General features: G+C 36.9%; 1 protein-coding gene across 1 annotated transcript in view; it reads right to left on the reverse strand.

Moving 5' to 3' along the window:
* Window positions 1-779: 779 nt before the first annotated feature.
* Window positions 780-24,735, reverse strand: part of LOC128243513 (ATP-dependent RNA helicase DDX1-like) — a 57,843-nt gene continuing 33,887 nt past the window's right edge. Inside the window, exons 12-23 of the mRNA XM_052961322.1 lie at window positions 23,091-23,189; window positions 14,693-14,833; window positions 14,186-14,260; window positions 12,452-12,563; window positions 10,644-10,790; window positions 7,799-7,872; window positions 7,391-7,463; window positions 5,142-5,214; window positions 4,893-4,935; window positions 4,059-4,157; window positions 2,582-2,702; window positions 780-1,346 (exon numbers count right to left, since the gene is read on the reverse strand). Coding sequence (XP_052817282.1) covers window positions 1,222-1,346; window positions 2,582-2,702; window positions 4,059-4,157; window positions 4,893-4,935; window positions 5,142-5,214; window positions 7,391-7,463; window positions 7,799-7,872; window positions 10,644-10,790; window positions 12,452-12,563; window positions 14,186-14,260; window positions 14,693-14,833; window positions 23,091-23,189 — 1,182 coding nt within the window. The 3' untranslated portion in view covers window positions 780-1,221. The remainder of the gene's footprint in view (window positions 1,347-2,581; window positions 2,703-4,058; window positions 4,158-4,892; window positions 4,936-5,141; window positions 5,215-7,390; window positions 7,464-7,798; window positions 7,873-10,643; window positions 10,791-12,451; window positions 12,564-14,185; window positions 14,261-14,692; window positions 14,834-23,090; window positions 23,190-24,735) is intronic.

Here is a 24,735-nt window from a genome sequence, read left to right on the forward strand (position 1 = left end):
GAATGGAAAATTATCAATGTTTAGTGAAATATCGCAGGTTGGATGTGTCAATTCTAATTGCCTTATTACCCCCTTTTTTAGATGAATATAATTTAACTTCAGGTAAAATACTCGTATTTAATGAAAGTAACAGTGTAAGTTTAATTACTTTGTTTAAAAAAACAATAGTATATAAAACAAAATACATGTAGATTGTTTTACATTACGAAATTCACATGATATACAATTGTCGTAATAACGGCGTGCGCGCTAAATTTTTATTAAACTTTCGGATTTGATGCATTTTGTAAACGCAATTAAGGCGGCATTTTACATTCTTTTTGAGGTTACAAAATGTCGAAAAGTGCACGAGAAGACTTGGATATGCATACAAAAAAAAAAGGTTTACATCACTGAAACATAATGAGACTAAGTCTTTTGATGAAAAGCATTACTTATGCTATTCAAAATCGATGCCTTTATATGGACAATATATGCGCATACATATATCAACATTTGTTGAAGTGCTCCAGCCGTCAGTATCTTAGTTATAAAACTGCTAGTGATTTGCCTCACTTCATTTTACCATGCAAACATAAAGTGCATTTTACAAAACCATGAGTGAGTCCCCTAAATAGTTATTGCACGCAACAAACACCTCTATGCAAAAGAATGGTTATTTGCATTATATTTAAGCTAGAGTCGTCTTGCTGGTCTGATGACTGTGAAGCCTTTTGTAGAGTATGAAACCAACTTAAATTCTTCAATCTGATATTAAAAAATACAAAATACAAATAAAATCGTGTTCTTGCTTTATTACTACTAATAGGCTTCATACAACTTTTTCATCTCCAAAAGCAAAAGTAATGGCAAAAAATAATGGTGATAAATTAAACAAACCCTGAAAATAAAACCTCCACAATCAATAAACTCAAATTGCAACAGAAATTGGATATCTAAACCAAACGAAAACAGCGTCATTTATGACAATTTCACAGCTCAATGCATTGCCATATTATCAGAGGATTTGTGTCACATTTTGCAACAGTCAGTTATTTCCTTAGAAAGTGAATCTCAACAACACTTTTTGCTGTCATGCAAAGATGTGTCACGAACCTTCTTTTACACCAACAAACACTCGTGGTGACGCACTGTATAACGTACATTAGCTACAAAGCCTTTGTACACGCCAATAGTTGTACACCATAGCACAAGCATTTCCATACTTAAAAGGCTGCAGTCTTATCTCACACAGAATTTCTTCTTGTACTTGAGGTCAATAAAGGAAGTCTGCACTCTTTTTTCCAGTTTGGCCAGTTCCATGACAGCAGGGGCCAGTGTCTCTACATGACCCTTGTATCCACTCCCTGTAATATCGAAGAAAGACCTCAACAAGGAGACAGAGTTTGAACAAAGAATTTCATCACATGTTAACAAATGTGAACACAGTAAAGTACTATGGCAGGTACATTTCGTGATATGTACTGGGCTTAAGGTCTAAAACTGTTTAATTTTGAACACATAGACCAACTAAGATAATCTTACTTTCCATTCCTCATTTCTGTCATGTAGTTACTACCAGACAAATTGCATAAGTTAATATATAAGAGCAATTAAATGAACATTGATAATCCTCAGAATAATAAATCTTCCAACTCTTCCAACTGTAAATTTGCCAAAAGACATCTACGCTAATTAAATCCAAAACTAATTACTATACAAAGAACTAGGAACAGCAGTCTCCTGGCAACAGTAAACATGAGGTAGTTTGTATTATAATGTTGTTTTTTTTCAAGAGGGATATATCACATAGGGTCACATACCAATCAACTGCTCTTAAAGAAAACAAAATGAGCGTTATTTTAAATAAATTCCTGGTACACGGAATACAATATTCCGTACAGTTACGAAATTACTTAAATCAATCCTATAAAGTATGGTTGAATTAGGCTAAGCTGTTCCTGAGAACAAGTTATTTACAGCAAAAGTTGATGGTATAAGGAGATGGCCAACATAAAAAGGATACACAGATCGGAAAACTAACATTGAGCGCATGTGTGGTAAAACACAAGACACATGTATGCAAGCGTCAATGATCTTCATTTTTATTTTAGTCAATCAAGGGTCATAACTCCAAAACCATGAAAACCAAACATGTGGGCCCCGCTCTCTTGCGATTTCTCACTGACAACAAGTCATCGTGTAACAGGTTTCATTTGAATACATGGGTCGAGTTCAAAATTTTCAAAAATAATTGGAGCCAGGGCAATGACAGGGTCTCCAGCCCCATGAACCTCTTGTAGTTTAGCTTTGTATAACACATTCCAAAGCATGGTTAGGTGTACAGTAAAGGGTCATAACTACAACAATTATGACTGCATCATGTGTCTGCATGGCTACTCAATCATGTATTATCACTGGAAAAATAGCACCAATTTTGCACCAAAAATTGTGTACCAAGTTTCATATGAATATGGTAAATGTTTTTTTTAAGTCATGAATACCAGGTATTTAAGATTAAAAGATTCAAAGGATGCCTTGGCCATGATAACACCTTAACTATTTCTTGAAAAACTGAAAAACTAAAAACCATTTTACTTACCGGCCCCTGCTCGTTTCTGTCCGTAAGTGACCTTTCCATCGAACTCATTGATGGGGACCTTCATTTCCGGTTCCACCTTGTCGATGGTGATATCAAGATGCTCCTCCACATCACTTAAAAGCTGGAACACAAAAAGGACATATTCAAGGGTAATATAATATATAAACTATAGTTAGTTGTATATTAAAGTAGTTTAATGTGCAGTATCCTACAAAACAGTATTCCCCATTGCCGCGTATTACTGTCATCTGTGACTACAACAGAGAGATTCAAGTTTAATCCAACTTCAGACAGTTCTTATTATTATCAAAGTGTATGTCGTCTGTTGCTTTTCTGATTGTCTTTCAACAATATTTATTATATCAGTGCCATGTCATCAACTTACAATTTGAATACTTATCCTGTCTGATGTGTATTTTGAGGTTTTAGGGTTAACCTGTGGTTCATTGTACCATATACATATCTCACCTGTGGTTCATTGTACCATATACATATTTCACCTGTGGTTCATTGTACCATGAACAGATCTCACCTGTGGTTCATTGTATTATATACATATCTCACCTGTGGTTCATTGTACAATATACATATCTCACCTGTGGTTCATTGTACCATATACAGATCTCACCTGTGGTTCATTGTATTATATACATATCTCACCTGTGGTTCATTGTACCATATACATATCTCACCTGTGGTTCATTGTACCATATACATATCTCACCTGTGGTTCATTGTACCATGAACAGATCTCACCTGTGGTTCATTGTACAATATACAGATATCACCTGTGGTTCATTGTACAATATACAGATCTCACATGTGGTTCATTGTACCATGAACAGATTTCACCTGTGGTTCATTGTATCATATACATATCTCACCTGTGGTTCATTGTACCATATACATATCTCACCTGTGGTTCATTGTACCATAAACAGATCTCACCTGTGGTTCATTGTACCATATACATATCTCACCTGTGGTTTGATCTCACCTGTGGTTCATTGTACCATATACAGATCTCACCTGTGGTTCATTGTATCATATACATATCTCACCTGTGGTTCATTGTACCATATACATATCTCACCTGTGGTTCATTGTATTATATACATATCTCACCTGTGGTTCATTGTATTATATACATATCTCACCTGTGGTTCATTGTACCATGAACAGATCTCACCTGTGGTTCATTGTATTATATACATATCTCACCTGTGGTTCATTGTATCATATACATATCTCACCTGTGGTTCATTGTACTATATACAGATCTCACCTGTGGTTCATTGTACCATATACAGATCTCACCTGTCGTTCATTGTATTATATACATATCTCACCTGTGGTTCATTGTACTATATACAGATCTCACCTGTGGTTCATTGTACCATATACAGATCTCACCTGTCGTTCATTGTACCATATACAGATCTCACCTGTGGTTCATTGTATCATATACAGATCTCACCTGTGGTTCATTGTACCATATACAGCATCCTCCACGGTCTGTCAATTTTGTGTTGTAACATCCCCGGCCTCTGTTTGTGCAGTTAGAATGGTACCACACCTGTACAAAGTAAAGTGACCTTTTTAAAACCAGAGCACCTCGAAGGTTTTTTCAGTAAAAAACAAGCAAGAAAGCAAGAGTTATGGGTCTTGTTGTATATGTGCATATTGGTAACCAACATGTATTCAAAGTTTCACTTAACTCTTCAACAGATTTTGAGTGCTGGTCTAATTAAAGTTTTGCATGCCAATAAAGCAGAAGCTGACAACACGAGCAAGGCTACGATAATAACTGATCTTATAAACAGACAAACTAATAATGATAATTTAGCACTTAATAATAAAGAGTCCTGAGTTGAGGTGCATTTATGGACATTTTCAGAATAGAAAACATGTGGTAATCAAAGAAGAAAAGCAGAATTATTATAATATAAACACTAGCATAACTGATCTTAAAATTTTGCGTTGAAACCACAAACCAATACTTCAGAAGTCTCTTTGGTAAGAATAAAATCCGTGATATATGTAAATTATATCAATAAAGGTGCCACTTTGTTTAAGTTCATATACAGTTTCTGGCTGAGACGGATATAGAAGTAAAACTTTAATGGCAGAATCACATTAAAAATACAGATAAACAAAAATAGGTTAATGTCTGCAATCATTCACCACCGAGAAATAGTTGTCATGACCTAAATAGTAATATAAAGCAGATAAATGAATTACCGGTGAGCCGGATTAATCAAAACTAAAAACATTTAATACTATATAGTTTGTTTATGGAGAGTGAAATTACCTTTTCTTTTACTGCTGCAACCAGGGAAAACGCTAGACCCATTCTGCAAGTGAAAATGTGTTTTGAGACGAAAATCAAAGATTGTATAACACTGATTAAAAGTCTTTATTGGGACATACTGTGAACATAATCTGCATTAGACGGCACACTAGTTTTAATGACACCATAACATTTCCATTACAGGGTTATTTTATGATGTTACAGCCAAATTGAATACTGTTACGGTACTAAATGAATGTATTATAAAACCTTTCTGCACGCCCAACGCGCCCAATTCGATGGATGTAGTTCTGTTTCTCATCGGGTAATGTCACATTAATCACTGTAAAATAAACAAATAAATTTGTCTACGAAGGGATTTTTATTAGAAAACAAACTTTGACTTAAGTAAGATGAATGATGGTATTAGTGCTTTGATAATTGGAAAATAGGTCATGTGGATATGAGAATGGGAATGAGAACTAGATTGCTTTTTTGAAAAAGTGCTTGTCTCCCCCATTGTGTGGTCTTATAGACCATGTATATGAGACATAATCAATGATGGACATGAAATTTGTACTTCTGGACAAGAAACAACAAACATAGGGGGCATCTACTGGTCATGACCAACCTGAATACCACGTATAAAGTTCCTGGATTCCAAGTATGAAGATCCTGGGTCTAAGCGACGAAAAAATTGTTTTTTTTATCTGAAGGTCACAGTGATCTCGACCTACTGACTTCAAATTCAATAGGCGTTATCTACTGATCAAGACCAACTAGCAAACAATGTATGAAGTTCCTGGGCCCAAGTGTTTTTTAGTTATTCAGCAGAAACTGTTAATTTACCTCGAGAAAGTCACTGTGACCTTTCACCTACTGACCTGAAAATCAGAAGGGTCATCTACTAGTCATGACCAACTGGGATACCAAGTATGAAGTTCCTGGGTGCAAGCGGTCTTTAGTTAATGAGTGGAAACCATTTTTTTAACTCACGGCCAGGGTCACTGCAACCTATAAAGCTGCCTAGTGATCCCCAAATCAATTGGGGTCATCTATTAGTTAAGACGAACTGGGATACCAAGTAGGAAGTTCCTTCAAGCGTTTTTTAGTTGTCATTTGGTATTGAACCGGAAAACATTTTTTCACCTCACAGTCACCTGGACCATGACCTTAGACCTACTGATCTGAAAATCATTAGGGGTTATGTAATGGTCATGACTTACTACTGACCATACTAGGTATGAAGTTCCTAGAAACAAAGGATCTTCGGTTAGTGATAGGAACTGTTTTTTTCATCTCAAGGCCAATGCGACCTTGACCTTTAACATACTGATCTTAAAATCAAAAGGGGTCATGATCAACCTGAGTATACTGTATGAAGTTTCTGGGTCTTAGCGTTCTCAAGTAATTAAGCGGAAACAAAGACTGACTGACTGACGGACACATCTGCTGAGGTATTAAATCACATGCCAGGAGACAGACATAAATATATATAAATCAAAGACAGTGTTTCTTCACCATTTTGGGCCTTGGGCCAGGACCTTTCTGATGGGGAAAAATGTGTAATTTTAACCAAATTGGGATTTGAAATTTTACCTAGAAATGAACAAGAATAATACAGTTTGTTTCTTTTAAAAGTACACCAATTCATAACATGGTTTGGGGGTCCAATTTTTTAAGGACATAAAAAAAAATGAAAGTGGTTAGGAAAAATACAAAGTGAGTAAAAAAAATGACAATTAAAATAAAAAACAGTTAGGGAAACGACATGGTCTCTATATATTGTGTTTCAACTTTGATGTCACCAGCTAAACTTAAAATGTGGCTTCAATAAACAAAAGCGCTGTGAAACAAATGCCAGCACCTTCTTTAATAAATATTTTCAGTTGAACAAGGGGCATTACTCGACAATAATTAAAGCTGTGCAGGGCTTTTTCTGCCCATTTTGGGAAGAAGACCCTAGACATTTTGGGAAATTTTGTGTCATGAAAATGCCAAAATTTGTAAATTTTACAGTTAATAAAAAACAACAGCTAGTCTCCTGCGATTAGGAAATGATTGAATATTAGTTTATTTTCCCTTTAAAAGACCCAAAAAATATCAATCCTTGGGGTGAAATATCTATTGCAATAAATCATGACAGTTAGTAAATAGTTTATACTGATCTCTGAATGTGATGAAAATCATTGATTTCCAAGTTCAACTATCAAACAAACTTTACATCAAATACTAAGTAATTTATTTGGATGTTGAAAATGAACCAGTACAGGTAAAAAGACTTCCTAAAAAAAAAAAAAAATTGATTTCGATTTTTTTCTGAAGATTGGGAAAATATCTTATATTTTGCTTTGGGAATGGGTCCGATAGTCGGACCCGTGGGTACTATAGAAAAAGCCCTGCTGTGTTATTGGCTTTACTAAAAATCTGCACAACCATGCTTACACAGATGATGACACTATTTCGGAAGTTTAGAATACTGTTAAATGCAATAGTATTCATATGATAGCTGTACGCACCAAAGGGAACCCCTGATACATCTATGCCTCTGGCAGCAACATCTGTACAAATCAAGAACTTCACTTTGCCATCCTTCAAAAAATGTACAAGAAAGATGTCAGAAAGTGCATCTTCATTACATTCAATAATTCCGTAACATCAAAACATTTTTAACCCGGTGGTGGAAAAAATGTATGGTAAAAACATTTCAACAAAATTCAATGATTTTAATGAGGATCATTTTTTTTAGTTATTGGATATTTTCTACACTAGCTAGGATTGTTTCAGCTTAATAAGGAAATAGGTTGATTAAAACTTTCTGCCAGAATATCTGATTAGATTTCAAAGAGGCAAATTAGTTGTATATGTATTTTAAAATTGATTTACTACTGATTGAGCTGTCATTCTACAGGAATAGGTATGAATACCTTAAACTTCTGTAGATTGTCCTTCCTTTCTTGGGGTTTCCGGTCACCATGGAGACAAACACACGAAAACTTTCCTGAAATAGTAAGACATCTAAAATTACAAATGATTACTTAAACTACCTGCCTATAAGAATTCAATATATTAACAAGAATTCTTTTAATCGGATATATGTTTCCTATCATTGTCGTACAAAATTAAGTAGATATATATTGATAGGGTCATAGCCAATAAAAAAATGAGAGTTTTTTGAAAATTTGAAAGTCAATACAATTGAGGGCGGCGCTTATCCATTGTGTAATCTTGGAATCAATTATGGCTACGTGGCTGTACACTTAAACAAGAGCTGTTGTAAGACAGTGCGCTCGACTACGCCACTTTGACTTAGAAGTGAATACAATAACAATGTAATATGTGCCTGTCAAAAGCAATAAAACAATCAAATTAAAAAGTGAACAAGAATCGCGATGTGACAAAACCGGGATTTTAATGATTGGCAGAAGAGATTCAGTTTTAATTGCTTTCTTCTATTTTTTGTAACAGTGACCTTGATCTTAAGCCTTCCCCAAACACAATCCCATGGAAGTCCTCCATAAACTCTTCCTACATATCAAATTTAGTCACAGTATGTCAACAATAACTAAAACAGTAATCTATTTTTAGTAACAGTGACCTTGACCCTAGGACCAAAAGGCAATCCAATGAAAGCACTGCATTAACTTGTCCTATATACCAAGTTTGGTCACACTATATGTCAACCCTTACTCAAGTTATTCAGTACTAACCATATTTCTATTTTTAGCGACAGTGACTTTGACCTAGACCATAACTCTCGGGGTCCAAAACACAATCTCAGGAAAGGGCTCTATAAACTCTTCCTATATACCAAGTTTGGTCACAATATGTAGACCCTTACTTAAGTTATTCAATACCAACCCCTTCTCTATTAATAGTAACCTTGACCTTGATCCTAGGGGCCTCAAACAAATTGTCATAAAAGGTCTCCATAAACTCTTCGTATATACCAAGTTTGGTCTCTTTATGTCAAACCTAGCTAAAATTATTCGATACATAAGGTGACTTTGAGGCCCTTCCACCAGCCCGCCCGAACAATGACGCAAGTCATTCAAATAACTTGTTTTCCCTTTATGAAAATGTGGTTAAGATTATAACAAGAGATGTTTGTCAAACATTATGCCCCCCCCTGAGCACCATGTTGTCAAGATTATATGGACAATTGAATGAAATATGCATGGACCGAAATGACAGCTGATTTGTCACTGACATGAGATGCCGTTGAGGCAGTTTTAAGATTATGACCATTCAAAGTGTGAGGATTGAATGTGTCATGACCATGACCTTTGACTATGACCTAAAAATACATGCTGTTCACCAAAAACCAAAAGTTTAAGGGCCATGGGTGCAGGCATTGCCAAATTATCACACAGACAGGCTTTTTTCGTTCAAGGTCACTGTGACCTTGACCTTTGACCAGATGGCCCCTAAAATCATAAGGGGTCATCTACAGGTCAGACACAACTCCAAATCAAGTTTGAGGGCCATGGGTGCAGGCATCGTTGAGTTATCACTCGAAACATTTTCGCATTCAAGGTCGCTGTGAACTTAACCTTTGACCCGATGACTCCTAAAATCAATAAAGGTCATCTACTGGTCAGGCCCAACCTCCAAGTCAAGTATGAGGGCCATGGGTGCAGGCATTGTCGAGTTATCACTCCGTCCAACCTTTTACCATTCAATGTCACTGTGACCTTGACCTACGGCCCGTGACCCCCAAAAACAATAGGGGTCATCTACTGGTCAGGCCCAACCTCCAAGTCAAGTATGAGGGGCCATGGGTGCAGGCATTGTTGAGTTATCAATCGGACAACTTTATACCATTCAAGGTCACTGTGACCTTGACCTTTGGCCCGATCACCCCAAAAAACAATAGGGGTCATCTACTGGCAAGGCCCAACTTCCATATCAAGTTTGATGACTATAGGTCTAGGCATTGTTGAGTAATCACTCGGACAAGCTTTAAAATTCTTTCACCATTAAAGGTTACTGTGACCTTGACCTTTGACCTGATTAGCCCTAAAATCAATAGGGGTCATCTACTGGTCAGGCCCAACCTTCAGGTCAAGTTTGATGACCATACGTCCAGGAATTGTTGAGTTATCACTCTGACAAGCTTCGGTCTACCGACGGACCAACCGACCAACCGACCGACTGACTGACCTACCAACCAACATGTGCAAAGCAATATACCCTTCTTCTTCAAAGGGGGGCATAAAAATGTGCCTGTCAAAAGAAATTAAAAGAAAACTTACAAAAAAAAATTCAAAAAAAAAATTCAATCAAGGGCCATAATTTGTATTTAGGGTTAAAATGGAGTTATGTTCCTTGTTGTAAGACGGTCGTCAATAATTCTGCGAAGTATTAAGTGCATTGAATGAAGGGTATGGAAGTTAAAATGAAGATATGTTCCTTATTGTAAGATGGTCATCAATAATTCTGCGAAGTATTAAGTGCATTGAATGAAGGGTAGAGATATATAGAAGATTTTTATTAAAATCCCAACTTGCCCTAAAACTTTAACCTGTCCTAAAACTTTAACCTAAGTCAATCAGGGGCCATAACTTGTATTAAGGATAATATGGAGTTATGTAACCTCATTGTGTGATAATCCTGAACAATTGTGTGAAGTATTAAGTCAATTGAATGAAGGGTATATCAATAAATATCCCAGTTTGGTAGTTTAAAATTGGATAACAAATACCAAGTTGGAGAGTGCAATGAGTGTGACAACGTGCAGGTGGCATAAAAATATTCAACTATTGCAATTACCTTGTCCCCTTTGTCTGAGATATTTTTCCATGTTGTCACAGTCAATTTTTGTCCGACAGAAGATAAGTGCCCGGTCCATATTGTGCTCCTCTATTGCTTTGACTGTATATTCGCCCTTAAGAATCTTTACTGCCTCTGAGTAGGTCTCTAAAACAAACAAGTATTCATTGAGAGCAGGCATATGATATTGATTATAATACATGGCAACATTCCTTCCATTTTGATGTAGAAGTTGTATCATTTCTTTTAAATACATATTTTATTGCATTTTTAATGTATTCATGTAACTTTTAGCATGACAAGATTTTTCTTGGCAATAATTCTAAGGTTGCAAAATCTCAAACCAAAAACATTGCCCTAAATGCAAAGTGAACAACTTTTCTATAAATTGGTTAACTAAAACTTTTCTGGAATGAAAATAGCAAAAACATTTCAAAACTTATGCAATCATCCCTGTTTACATTAGTAATTCATGTGCAACACTTCTGCTGACATTTTATGATAATATCTTTTAATTTACAAGAGATATTGTAACTTTCAAATGGTAGCCCACACAATCAAAAGTGACATTTCTTGAGCTTAGCGGATTTTGAATAAAATTCAATACCAATAAAAACAGTTTTTGAAAATATAAATGGAGTAGACAGTAGCTGAACATCAGTGCAAACAAAATGAAAAAAGTTTGCAATTGCTATTGAGTTGGAAGTCATAATGCATGCATTAATCTTTGAGATTTTAACTGACTCACATTTAATTTAATGCAAATGCAATGAGGAATTTATTAGCTCCATAAGAGTTTGGAGGGAAAAGAGTTTTAAATGTAACTGAAAAAATAACAATATTGATCACAGATGACATGGAAAGTTTCATTAAGCTTACATTAACTCATGATAAAAATTATTATTTTAGGAGTTCTCTTTTATTTTCAACTGAAAGGTATGTGATATTATATACACATACTTTGATACCTTATTTTGTTCAAACTACTACTCCAGTGCTTAGGAAAGATAAAACATAAGGTAAAAATATTCATCTTATTAAAGGAAAACACTTTATGTACACCAGGAACTATCGAATGGTATACCATCTCCATCATTGAGTTTGATTTGATTTTCTATATTTATAAAGACATCTTCAAATGTATTGAAACAACTGACCAATTGGAAAAGTTGTTAAATGTATTGCCATCTAAACAGTACTATAATTAATGACAACAATCTTTCTTCTACTGAGACTTCTGTTTTAGTACTTATAATTAACGACAGCATTCTTTCTGGTATTGAGACTTGTGTTTCAGAACTAATAATTATGATAATAATCTTTATTCTTTTGAGACTTGTGTTTTAGTACTTATAATTAATGAAAACAATCTTTCTTCTACTGGGACTTGTGTTTTATTGTCAAGACTCATTAATTGTGCTTAAACAAAATAGAAATCTCTGTAGAAATTCAAGATATCTTCCAGATTCAAAGTCTAGACACAACATGTTATTAATGTGAATTGTGATTAAATTTTACCTCTAAATAGAACACACTAAGAAATAAGCAATTGTGTGTTAAATGCAATCTCATTTCAAATGATGCCATTAATTTTATTCTGTAATGCCATTTGACTAACTTTCATGTGAATCTTTAATCATCTGGATCATTTAATTGTTTTTGCCAAAAAAAAAGCTTTAAAGAATGTTAAAGGTGCATCTCCCACCCCTGTTACCAAACTCCACAATCTTATTGGATGCTGCTGTCTTCATGATTTGCACTTTAAGATGATACCCTGACTGGTTCACACATATCTTAAGATTGATTACCCTGAGTGGTTCCATGGGGCTGTATTTTGTCCTCAGAATGTACCCCATCGGTCTCTACGTGCTGGCGCAGATCTTTCCACCGAGTGTCTTTCAATGGGTCAACCATGCAAACCTGAAATAGTTTACACAGAAGCCAATAACAAACCATTCTTTTTGCACAGAAGCCAATAACAAGCCATTCTCTTAAGACTTAAAGTACATACATAATTGTTCGGAGATCTAGATAATGATAAAATGCCATCTAGTTCAACAGATTATGCACTAACTTATATGCCTATATTCGGGAAGAGATAACATAAAACTAAAGGATATGCCAGAACCAATGATGTTTGACCTAAAGTGTGAATTATATAGAAGAAAATGGGTCTTGCACATGCCACATACAACAAGTTAGTGTATGATCTTTGAGATTGGTTCTGTGCATAGCACATGTACTCATTACGTACCGAAGACATGTGACAATGTTATTGTAAAATCTACCTATGAATGACAAATATGATAATAGAAAAAGCAGAAGGACAGTCACAGGAATTGCTGGGTGGACTGCATGGTTATGTTCACCTCCAGGGACTTCAGGGGTATAAACTGTGCATGACAAGAAAACAGCACAAAAATAAACCCCTTCTCTCAGCATTAATGCATCAACCCATAATGATTTGCCTACAATTGTGACCTTGAATTTTGAAGTAGTGTCAATGACCTTCCACACGTCATATCACATTTATGTACCAAACACATATGCCTATTTACTTTAACATTCAAGAAATTTTGAGGAAGGGATCCGAGTCTTGCAAGCCACGCGTTCTCTTATGTACCGAACACATACGCCAAGCAATTTTAAATCCCTAAAGCATGAAAACATTACAACCTGGGCACGACCAACTGTATTATATCTACCGGTATGTGCAAATATGCAGCATTCCAAAATGATAAAATCTTGAACTTTGACAAAGGCTTCTGGGTATTGCATGCGACACATCAGCTTTAGTAGCAAACACAGTTGCCAAGTAATTTTCAGATCCCTCCCTGCATGACCAAATAACAGCATGGGACACGGAAAACTGGACAGACAGATTGACAGTGTGTTTTTCCAGGGCATAAATAAGAATTAAGTGGTTGTTTATATGATTTAGACTTAAATGCATGATCACCTAATGCTAGACATGACAAGGATATAAATGTATGTGTCCACTGACAGTCATTTAACCTTCATTCACTATTTGTTTTTTTGCCATTTTAACAACAAATGGGTTTAACTCACTCTCTAGCCACAGGACTCATTATTTGTCAACCCAATTACCAACACCATTTTGTAACCTTAACATGTTATTCGTGCTGATTGCTTATAAGTCATATGCATTATTAACTCCACAGCTACACAATTTCATCTGTGTTCATGACTTATCAGAAACTTATATCAGACTTCATTTAAAACAGTGATGTCCTGTATTTGGTACAGAAAAACGGTCATTGGTCTACTTGCATTATATAACAGAATGGCAATGGTTAATAAGGCTAAAAATAGCTTACATCGTGATGGACCGTCTCTTGCACAGAGAAACTGGCAGAGAAATGGTCATTGGTCTACTTACACACTGTTTCTTGCACAGAGAAAGGGCCGTTGGTCTACTTACACAGTGATGTACCATCTCTGGCATATAGACACGGTCATTGGTCTACTTACACAGTGATGTACCGTCTCTGGCATATAGACACGGTCATTGGTCTACTTACACAGTGATGTACCGTCTCTGGTACAGAGTCTTGGCCTTTCAGATCAATCCATGTTGGGAAATACATGAGTCTCTCCTGAAATGTAATTGAACAGTGATATTGGGTCTTAATTAGAACCATTAGGATTGACAAAAAGAGAATATGCATTCAAAACGTTTTTGTATTGTTTTGACTTTTTTCTGCCAATAATCTTGTTGGGAAACTTTGGCCAAGCTGATCCACAAAGACTAACATAGGTTTAAACACCAATAAAGCATTCACTACCATGTAAATGTTCAACAAATATTAACACATGGAATGAGCTAATTTATGAATAAAGTAATTCAAACAATTTCAACATTCTACTAACTTGATGCGAACTAAATAAACATCACTAAAACATTCATGGTAGGTGCTCCTATGTCAAAGACATTAACACATGCAATTCATGATTGCAGTAATTCAAAGCTTTTTAGTAACATGATGCTTGTATAAAGTTCATACAATTAATTGAAAAAGATAACCTACAGCCATCTTCTTGACGTCGAATGAGTGGAGAGTTGCGGAGCACACAACCATCTGAAGACGTTTGCCATCATTGGTCACCTTTGGTATCTGTGCGTGGAGCCGGTTTATAAGATCGCCGTACCCTTGACTCAGCAAACCATCCTAAAAATGTACAAGATAACATCTATTAGCTTGAAGGTTTCCTACTCTCCATAGTGTTTGCATCAGTTTTTCAACAAGTTTGGAATTTCAGTCATATCTAATAAACCATCCATTCAAATGACATGATACTTCAGAGTTGTTTAGGGTCATAAAGCAATAAAGTTACACAGCTTCAAAATGACCCTCAATTCAAATAATGGCCCTATTTGACCAAGGAAATTTGATAATAAGTTTTGACAGCAATTTGGGACTGTTGGTCTAATCTCTTTATGATCCTCAAAACAAATTAATGGCCCCTGATGGACTTTTAAAGTTAGTTTCATTTTTTTTGGTGAGTTGGTTCTTTCAATTATTTCTTTAATATTGTTATGGTAATTTATGTAATACATCACCTGAGTGTTTAGGGCCCGGATCAACTGAACCTTGTGTCCTTAATGAACTTACAACCTTTTCTGGCTGAGAGGTTGAGAACATTTTTCAAGGATACACCTTGATGGCCTGTTTAGATCAGATAGATGAATACTTCAAACAACTTATACAGTGTAGTTATTATACAGAGTTATGGCTATTGATTTGTCAAAACTCAACCCAAGTTTCTTTTGCATCATTACCAAACTTGATCACAATATTTATGACCATAATATCTTGACCGAGTTAGATTAACAGCCAGAATACACTTTCCAATCTGTTCTCTAAGATTGCACTACACCCTCTTACTCATTTGAGCAACAATCAGATTGTAGAGTAATGACCCTTGTTTGGTCAACTCTTGACAGCATTAATTTTTTCCTCTTCCAGTAAAACTTTTTCTTTCCATTATTCTATTGGTCAGCATAAAAAATTGTGCACCTTCGACTTCATTAAGTTTTTGTCTAATGAGAGTTGTGGCCCTTGACATAGAAAACAATGGTCTAAAAAAATTAGCACCAAATTTATTGCAGCTATACTCATGCAACTTTATAGTGACTTTTGTCAGAATGTGCAGATGTGTACCTGCCATTAATTTCACATTTCACTATGTGTGCATCATCACAGGGTGTCTGTGGGGAATAATCATGACTGTGATTGCTCTAGGTATTTTTTTTATTATTTTCCAAAAAGAGGGTGCTGTAAGCAGACTTTTCATTTGTTTTTGTCTTAGTACGATTTAACATTTACCGGATGTCAGTTTAATGATGCTGTGGTATAAATAAAACATTATCTCAAATCCCTGATTTCCCTCAAGGAAGCCAAATAGTGAAACAAGTGTTAGAAGTTCTAAGGAATATTCATTTGCAATTGTTTTCTGTCATTATGTTCTCTGATAATACAAGGGGGCTAAGGTTTATGTGCCATTTAAACACAATGGCATCAAGTTTCCTTTCAATCAAAGACTATTTTCTCATTTCCTAAATGGCTAGTGGCTGCTTGTAATGTTTTATCTGTTTGCACATTGGATTTTCTTGCAGAAAATGTCGCTTTAACTCTACCAAGTTGCAGAATATGTCAATCTTGTAGAAATGTCTAAGCCCAGAATTTCTCAGACTTAATGCCTCATACAGAATATCATACTTGCATATCTTTAACATTCTTGATACAATACTTATATCTCAAATAAAGTATAATAATTGAAGGTTTGTCATATTCGCAGGCTTATATATATTATACTTCAAAATTTGACTGACTATACACCCAGATAGAGGTATCTATGGATAATTTTTAAAACGCATGTGCTCACGTTAAATTTTGCCATTCCTGTGTCAAGGTTTCCTCTGGAGCTGTTTAACACTTCCTTGATAACTCTAGTTCTATTTGTTATCAGTAACATGACCTTAAGTATTCTATTCCGGGATTTCGCTTAATCAAGAATGACAGCAAAGTCTTGTCAATGCCATCCGGATGTAGATTTATGATGCTTGTGTGACTATTGTTTACGACCAATGTTGAGACAGTTCTGAGCTGTGTTGCATTTCGTGTACCCTTGGGACTTATATAAGTTGCAACTGCATATATTCCTACAGGGAATAACTGATACATGTTGTAGGTATGTTAACTGTGACAGGATGGTGTTGATAAGTTAGGGTTATAGCCAGCCATTAAAAACACATAGGCTGTACCTGTCTATGAACCTTTATAAGGAACTGTACAAACAGGAAGGGAAGATCTCAGACAGCATGGATCGTTGGATAATTATAAAGTGCCCAGTTAAAAAATAAAATAAATCAGGTGTTAGTGATATATCACTTGTATAGAAGAAGACGAAGTCAAGGTATGTCAGACTTCACTTTAGTTTAGGACATGGTTATGAAGGCCATAGAGTCATACGTCCTGCTGAACAATATTTCTTTAGTGGGAAGCTTTAAAATCAGGCCATCGGGCTGAAGATTTAACTCTGTCGAAATATTCAGCTGTGACACTGTGACCAAGTTTGGCAAACATTGGTTTACAAATAATTAGTGAATGGACACAACGCTCAAGATAAGATCTATCAATGAATGAGTATGGTAATTCCAAACCTAGATGTATTCAACTACATATGACTTTGTTATTTTGCAACAGGTGTTTTGCCTTATTATTTAAATCAATGTTACAGGGGTATAGAAATGGGCCGGGAGCTGGTAAAATAATCCGGTTACTTTAGCATTTTCACCCAGCTAATTTCCCCGCATCAACAAAAATAAAATCTGTTAGTTTTTGTCATGTTTTTTTTCTGTTAACATCTATTCAAAACCCTGATTGTTGGTATTGTTTATTTTGGTTGCCACGCGTTCCGAATACAATAACATTAGCTCGATACATGACCTCATTAGTCGCATCCCCCTCTGGGGAAGTTTTGAAGTTAATGATTTGTTAAGCAATGGAGGGTGAAAAAAAAAAGAATATTTTTTCCAGTGTAGTAAGTTTGCAACATGACCGTGTCTGGCCTTCTGTTAGTTCTAAAATATTACCATTTTGGCAACAGTCCTTTTTGTAGACGCGTGTTACCCGGAGGTAAACAAAATGAGACAAGCTTGCGGTGATGTCACTGCTAAAATAATCCATTATTTTGATGAATTTTACATATACGATGGGTGAAATTTTGTACGCTTTCAACGTCACAAAGTGTCCAGATATTTTTCTTTGGGTTTTTAAAAATAAGTTAGCTGCATGTAAAATATCTAGAGGCACAGTATATGAAGTTTGATATTTAATTTTCAAAGGTTCAGATTGATTCAGTGGCTGAAAGTATATAATTGGTAGAGAAGAAATTACATATATTATTTGGAGGGAATTGCTAGCAAATGGCAAGGCATGTGGTCTGCAATGTTATAATATTATCCTGAATCTGAATTTGACAGTAATTTTGTTCATTAGTTATAGCCCTCACTGGTGGTAGTGGTGGGGGTATATAGTAATAAGATTCAGTAACACATCCAAGTATATTCATGTTACAAAATAAACATGCACCAGAAAACTATAAATTTTTGTTAAAAAGGCTTAAATTCACCTACATGGGGAATTGCCCTGTTGACCCTGACTGGGGGAGGACACCCAGACCCCCCCACGCATACTTTTGGTATATTCCCTGCTTCTTAAATTAATTCCGACACCCCTGAATGTAACAAGCTGGTTGAGACACATTAAAACATCTGCCTCTATTTGAAACTCTTTTGATTAATTACTTTTTTCAGATGAGTTTGTGGACTGTAAGTATTGTATATTACTCATCAAGCGTTTAGATTACTTATATAAGCAGGAGATGCTTGATATTCCTTTCCAAGCACGTAAATGACAAGTGACTAAATGATTAGGTGAACCACGTTCTCTCACAATTGTAATAACCAGCATTTTTAATGCGTTTTTATACGATGAATATAATCTTAATTTGCATGTTCTGTGATTACACTGCATTTCTGGATATATAGGCAAGTATGACGCTAATGGCAACACGATCCCTATGACATTCCATATAAAAAGCTACACTACTGGCACTGCCAATCAACTCTCCTTGTGTTTTTCAGATGAAATCCTGTAACTTTTCTGTGGTAAACATGTCACCGATTGCCTTGTTCGGAGAATGGCAGCTTACAAGAATTGGAAGGTAAGGTTTTTCATTAGATTTCTCTGGAAAAAAGTTTCTAAAAATATCCATAAATCTTGTGATAATTTCCTTTGGAAGATTTCTGTAAAAAGATAGCTAATTGGACACATGCTGGGGGTTAAGAGATATTTAAAACCTGTTTTTCAATAATTCAACCACAATTTCTCCCAATTACCAGAAAATGAACATGGCAAACTGACGACAAAAAGACCAGAGATCACTTCGTGAAATAATTGAGGAAAGTTAATGATCTCTTTTAAATGTGGTTTGTAACAGTTTAACTTATTTTTTTTTTCATTTCATTTTCAAATAAATTAATCAAGCTTAGAAACAAACATTAAACTGTTCATTATTGTAAACAGAAAACTTTAAATAAGCTCAGTTGGTGCCTTAATTAAATGCCTTTTAAAGTCATAAAAAGGGTGTTCTGTACAAAAGCAGGCTTTGTGTAACTCAACAAAGCCGAGTTTTCTATGATACCATATTTAAATGGACATAAATTATCAATGGCCATTTCACAAACAGCACAGAACAAGCAAAGGCCAGCACTTGGCAAGCAACAGCAGAACAAGCAAAGGCCAGCACTTGGCAAGCAACAGCAGAAAAAGCATAGGCCAGTGCTTGACAAACAACAGCAGAACAAGCATAGGCCAGTGCTTGGCAAACAACAGCAGAACAAGCTTAGGCCAGTGCTTGGCAAACAACAGCAGAACAAGCATAGGCCAGTGCTTGACAAACAACAGCAGAACATGCATAGGCCAGTGCTTGGCAAACAACAGCAGAAAAAACACTGGCAAGTGCTTGTCAAACAACAGCAGAACTAGCATAGGCCAGTGCTTGACAAACAACAGCAGAACAAGCCTAGGCCAGTGCATGGCAAACAACAGCAGAACAGGCATAGGCCAGTGCTTGACAAACAACAGCAGAAAAAACATTGGCAAGTGCTTGTCAAACAACAGCAGAACAAGCATAGGCCAGTGATTGGCAAATGACAGCAGAACAAGCTTAGGCCAGTGATTGGCAAACGACAGCAGAACAAGCTTAGGCCAGTGTTTGGCAAACGACAGCAGAACAAGCATAGGCCAGTGCTTGACAAACAACAGCAGAACAAGCTTAGGCCAGTGCTTGGCAAACAACAGCAGAACAAGCATAGGCCAGTGCTTGGCAAACGACAGCAGAACAAGCTTGGGCCAGTGATTGGCAAACGACAGCAGAACAAGCTTAGGCCAGTGATTGTCAAACAACAGCAGAACAAGCTTAGGCCAGTGCTTGACAAACAACAGCAGAACAAGCTTAGGCCAGTGCTTGACAAACAACAGCAGAACAAGCTTAGGCCAGTGATTGGCAAACGACAGCAGAACAAGCTTAGGCCAGTGATTGACAAACAACAGCAGAACAAGCTTAGGCCAGTGATTGTCAAACAACAGCAGAACAAGCATAGGCCAGTGCTTGGCAAACAACAGCAGAACAAGCTTAGGCCAGTGATTGGCAAACGACAGCAGAACAAGCTTAGGCCAGTGATTGTCAAACAACAGCAGAACAAGCATAGGCCAGTGCTTGACAAACAACAGCAGAACAAGCTTAGGCCAGTGCTTGACAAACAACAGCAGAACAAGCATAGGCCAGTGCTTGGCAAACAACAGCAGAACAGGCATAGGCCAGTGCTTGACAAACAACAGCAGAAAAAACATTGGCAAGTGCTTGTCAAACAACAGCAGAACAAGCATAGGCCAGTGATTGACAAACAACAGCAGAACAAGCCTAGGCCAGTGCATGGCAAACAACATCAGAACAGGCATAGGCCAGTGCTTGACAAACAACAGCAGAAAAAAAACATTGGCAAGTGCTTGTCAAACAACAGCAGAACAAGCATAGGCCAGTGATTGGCAAACGACAGCAGAACAAGCTTAGGCCAGTGATTGGCAAACGACAGCAGAACAAGCTTAGGCCAGTGATTGTCAAACAACAGCAGAACAAGCATAGGCCAGTGCTTGACAAACAACAGCAGAACAAGCTTAGGCCAGTGCTTGACAAACAACAGCAGAACAAGCATAGGCCAGTGCTTGGCAAACAACAGCAGAACAGGCATAGGTCAGTGCTTGACAAACAACAGCAGAAAAAACATTGGCAAGTGCTTGTCAAACAACAGCAGAACAAGCATAGGCCAGTGATTGGCAAACGACAGCAGAACAAGCTTAGGCAAGTGATTGGCAAACGACAGCAGAACAAGCTTAGGCCAGTGCTTGGCAAACGACAGCAGAACAAGCATAGGCCAGTGATTGGCAAACAACAGCAGAAAAAACATTGGCAAGTGCTTGTCAAACAACAGCAGAACAAGCATAGGCCAGTGATTGGCAAACGACAGCAGAACTAGCATAGGCCAGTGCTTGACAAACAACAGCAGAACAAGCCTAGGCCAGTGCATGGCAAACAACAGCAGAACAGGCATTAGGCCAGTGCTTGACAAACAACAGCAGAAAAAACATTGGCAAGTGCTTGTCAAACAACAGCAGAACAAGCATAGGCCAGTGCTTGACAAACAACAGCAGAAAAAACATTGGCAAGTGCTTGTCAAACAACAACAGAACATGCATAGGCCAGTGCTTGGCAAACGACAGCAGAAAAAACATTGGCAAGTGATTGGCAAACGACAGCAGAACAAGCTTAGGCCAGTGCTTGACAAACGACAGCAGAACAAGCCTAGGCCAGTGCTTGACAAACGACAGCAGAACAAGCCTAGGCCAGTGCTTGACAAACAACAGCAGAACAAGCTTAGGCCAGTGCTTGGCAAACGACAGCAGAACAAGCTTAGGCCAGTGCTTGGCAAACGACAGCAGAACAAGCTTAGGCCAGTGCTTGGCAAACGACAGCAGAACAAGCTTAGGCCAGTGATTGGCAAACGACAGCAGAACAAGCTTAGGCCAGTGCTTGGCAAACAACAGCAGAACAAGCTTAGGCCAGTGCTTGGCAAACAACAGCAAAACAAGCTTAGGCCAGTGATTGGCAAACGACAGCAGAACAAGCTTAGGCCTGTGATTGGCAAACAACAGCAGAAGAAGCTTAGGCCAGTGCTTGGCAGTTTATTCAAGGGACATACATTGACAAATATTTTAGCCTTACTTATCACAGTTGCTATACATATGGGTATTATCATAGAGGACATGTGTACCAAGTTTAATGTTCCTATCCTCGACAGTTCTTCAGTTGTGGCCAATTTTTTTTATTTTGCATGAGCAGTCGACAACAAGAGTATTTCAATACCTGAAAAACACCCGACATGCTTAATACCAGGTTTCCCGATTTTTTGTGCAAATAAGATATACCAAGAGATGTTTGTCAAACATAATTTCACCTGAGCGCTACTTTCTAAGAAACATTTCAAACATTGAATAAAGGTGTTTTGAGAAGAAATATATTGATTATTGATGGTTTCACAATTTCTTCAGAAAGAAGAAGACAAACATTTCGACGTGACATCTGGTCAAGGCCAACCTATGACTGAATTTGCATGGTCCTATAATGTACATTTTTTCTCAAGTTACTGTGCAGAGAAAGTTTTCAGCAGACTGTTGACTGACCATGATCTTTAATCTAAAATCAAGAGAGGTCTTCCTACTGGCCTTAAAACAACAGGTGCAAACAAATTTTCATAAGACTGCAACCTTGACATTTCCTAGGCCAAATTATTCTTTGTTCAAGTTTTTTGACGACAGTTATCATAAAATTGTTGACCATGATCTTGACCTTTGACCTACTGACTTCAAAAACCAATATAGGTCAACTACTTATCAAAGGTAACCTACAAGTTTCAGGGTCGCAGATTATTGTATGGACAAAGCATTTATAAGATTGTTGATCCTGACCCTGTCTGCTGACACCTCAAAGTTTTATAACAAAGGAGTCTGAGCTATTCGTAGAGGGCAACCTGCCATTCCATTGTCCGAGGTCAACATCCACTCTCAATTATTCACAAAGTTTTCATAAGATTGATGACCATGAACGTTGACCTCAAAACAACAGGTCAACTACTCATGAAGGGCAACTTTACATCAATGTTAAATGGTCCTACTTCCAAAGAAATCACAGACAAGACTGACCAACCATATGACCTATGATCATTAGAAAAACATAAAAGGAGGCATCAATATCAGATACTTTAGTTAATTTTTATAATAAAAAGTAAAATAAGCAACTAACAGCTTCATCCAGAACGAAGAATCTGCAAGCTGAGAGCAATAGTTTTCCAGTGGAAATCAAGTCCTCCAAGCGTCCCGGTGTCCCACACACAATATCCACCTGCGAATATATAATTATGTTTCATCTTACTCAATATAATACATACATTCAAAAAATGCCACACTATTAGCTGATTGTATCGAACTTTGATAAGTGGAGTTTTTCCAGGGTACCACACAACTCAGACTACATACTTACGCAACACCATGCCAGTAAGAGTGAGTTGGCAATTATTTTTTTATTTAAAAAAACAACAACTTAGAGAACAATATGATGTCTATAACTGGAATCCTTCTTTGAATTGTGAAAGAGAGTTTAACATGAAAGTATTTCAGTAAGGTCAATGTAAAGCAATTATACAACTGAAACAAGAGCTGTCACAGTATGTGACGAATGCCCCCGAATGTGACATTGACCTATGAACAAGGTCAGTACATGAAAAGTTAAAGATCAAACAAAAACATATGGCAAATTATTTTAAATTGCCTATGAACATAAAAAAATACCACCCATACTTGACAACCTACATTCTTATGTCCTTATATTCAGCATTCCATTGTGAATAAACACAAAGTGTTTCTTTCACCTTAGAGGTAGGGACATGGGTCTTGCACGTGACACGTCATCTTGGTATTTCGAACACATGTGGCAAGTAACTTTAAAATCTGTCCATACAAGAAAAAGTTACAGCCCAGACATAACAACAAATACTCTGTATCCTTATATGCAGCACTCCATTGTGAATAAACACTAAGTGTGACCTTGACTTAAGAAATAGGGACACGGATCTTGCACGCGACACGTCGTCTTGGTATGCCAAACACATGTGGCAAGTTATTTTAAAATCTGTCCATACAAGGGAAAGTTACAGCCCGAACGTGACAACCTATACTCTATGTCATTGTATGCAGCATTCCATTGTGAATAAATACCTAAGTGTGACCTTGACCTTAGAGGTAGGGACACGGTTCTTGCACGCGACACGTCATCTTGGTATGTCGTACACATGTGGCAAGTTATTTTAAAATCTGTCCATACAAGGGAAAGTTACAGCCCGGACACGACAACCTATACTCTATGTCATTATATGCAGCATTCCATTGTGAATAAAAACTAAGTGTGACCTTGACCTAAGAGGTAGGGACACAAGTTTTGCACATGACACGTCTTCTTGATATGCCGAACACATGTGGCAAGTTATTTTAAAATCTGTCCATACAAGGTAAAGTTACAGCCCGGACACGACAACCTATACTCTATGTCCTTATATGCAGCATGCCATTCTGAATAAACACTAAGTGTGACCTTGACCTTAGAGGTAGGGACACGGGTCTTGCAGGCGACACGTCGTCTTGGTATGCCAAACACATGTGGCAATTTATTTTAAAATCTGTCCATACAAGGGAAAGTTACAGCCCGGACACGACAACCTATACTCTATGTCCTTATATGCAGCATTTCATTGTGAATAAACACCTAAGTGTGACCTTGACCTTAGAGGTAGGGACACAGTTCTTGCACGCGACACGTCGTCTTGGTATGCCGAACACATGTGGCAAGTTATTTTAAAATCTGTCCATACAAGGGAAAGTTACAGCCCGGACAC

This window comes from Mya arenaria, chromosome 8, assembly GCF_026914265.1.
Source record: "Mya arenaria isolate MELC-2E11 chromosome 8, ASM2691426v1".
NCBI classification, from domain to species: Eukaryota; Metazoa; Mollusca; class Bivalvia; order Myida; family Myidae; genus Mya; species Mya arenaria.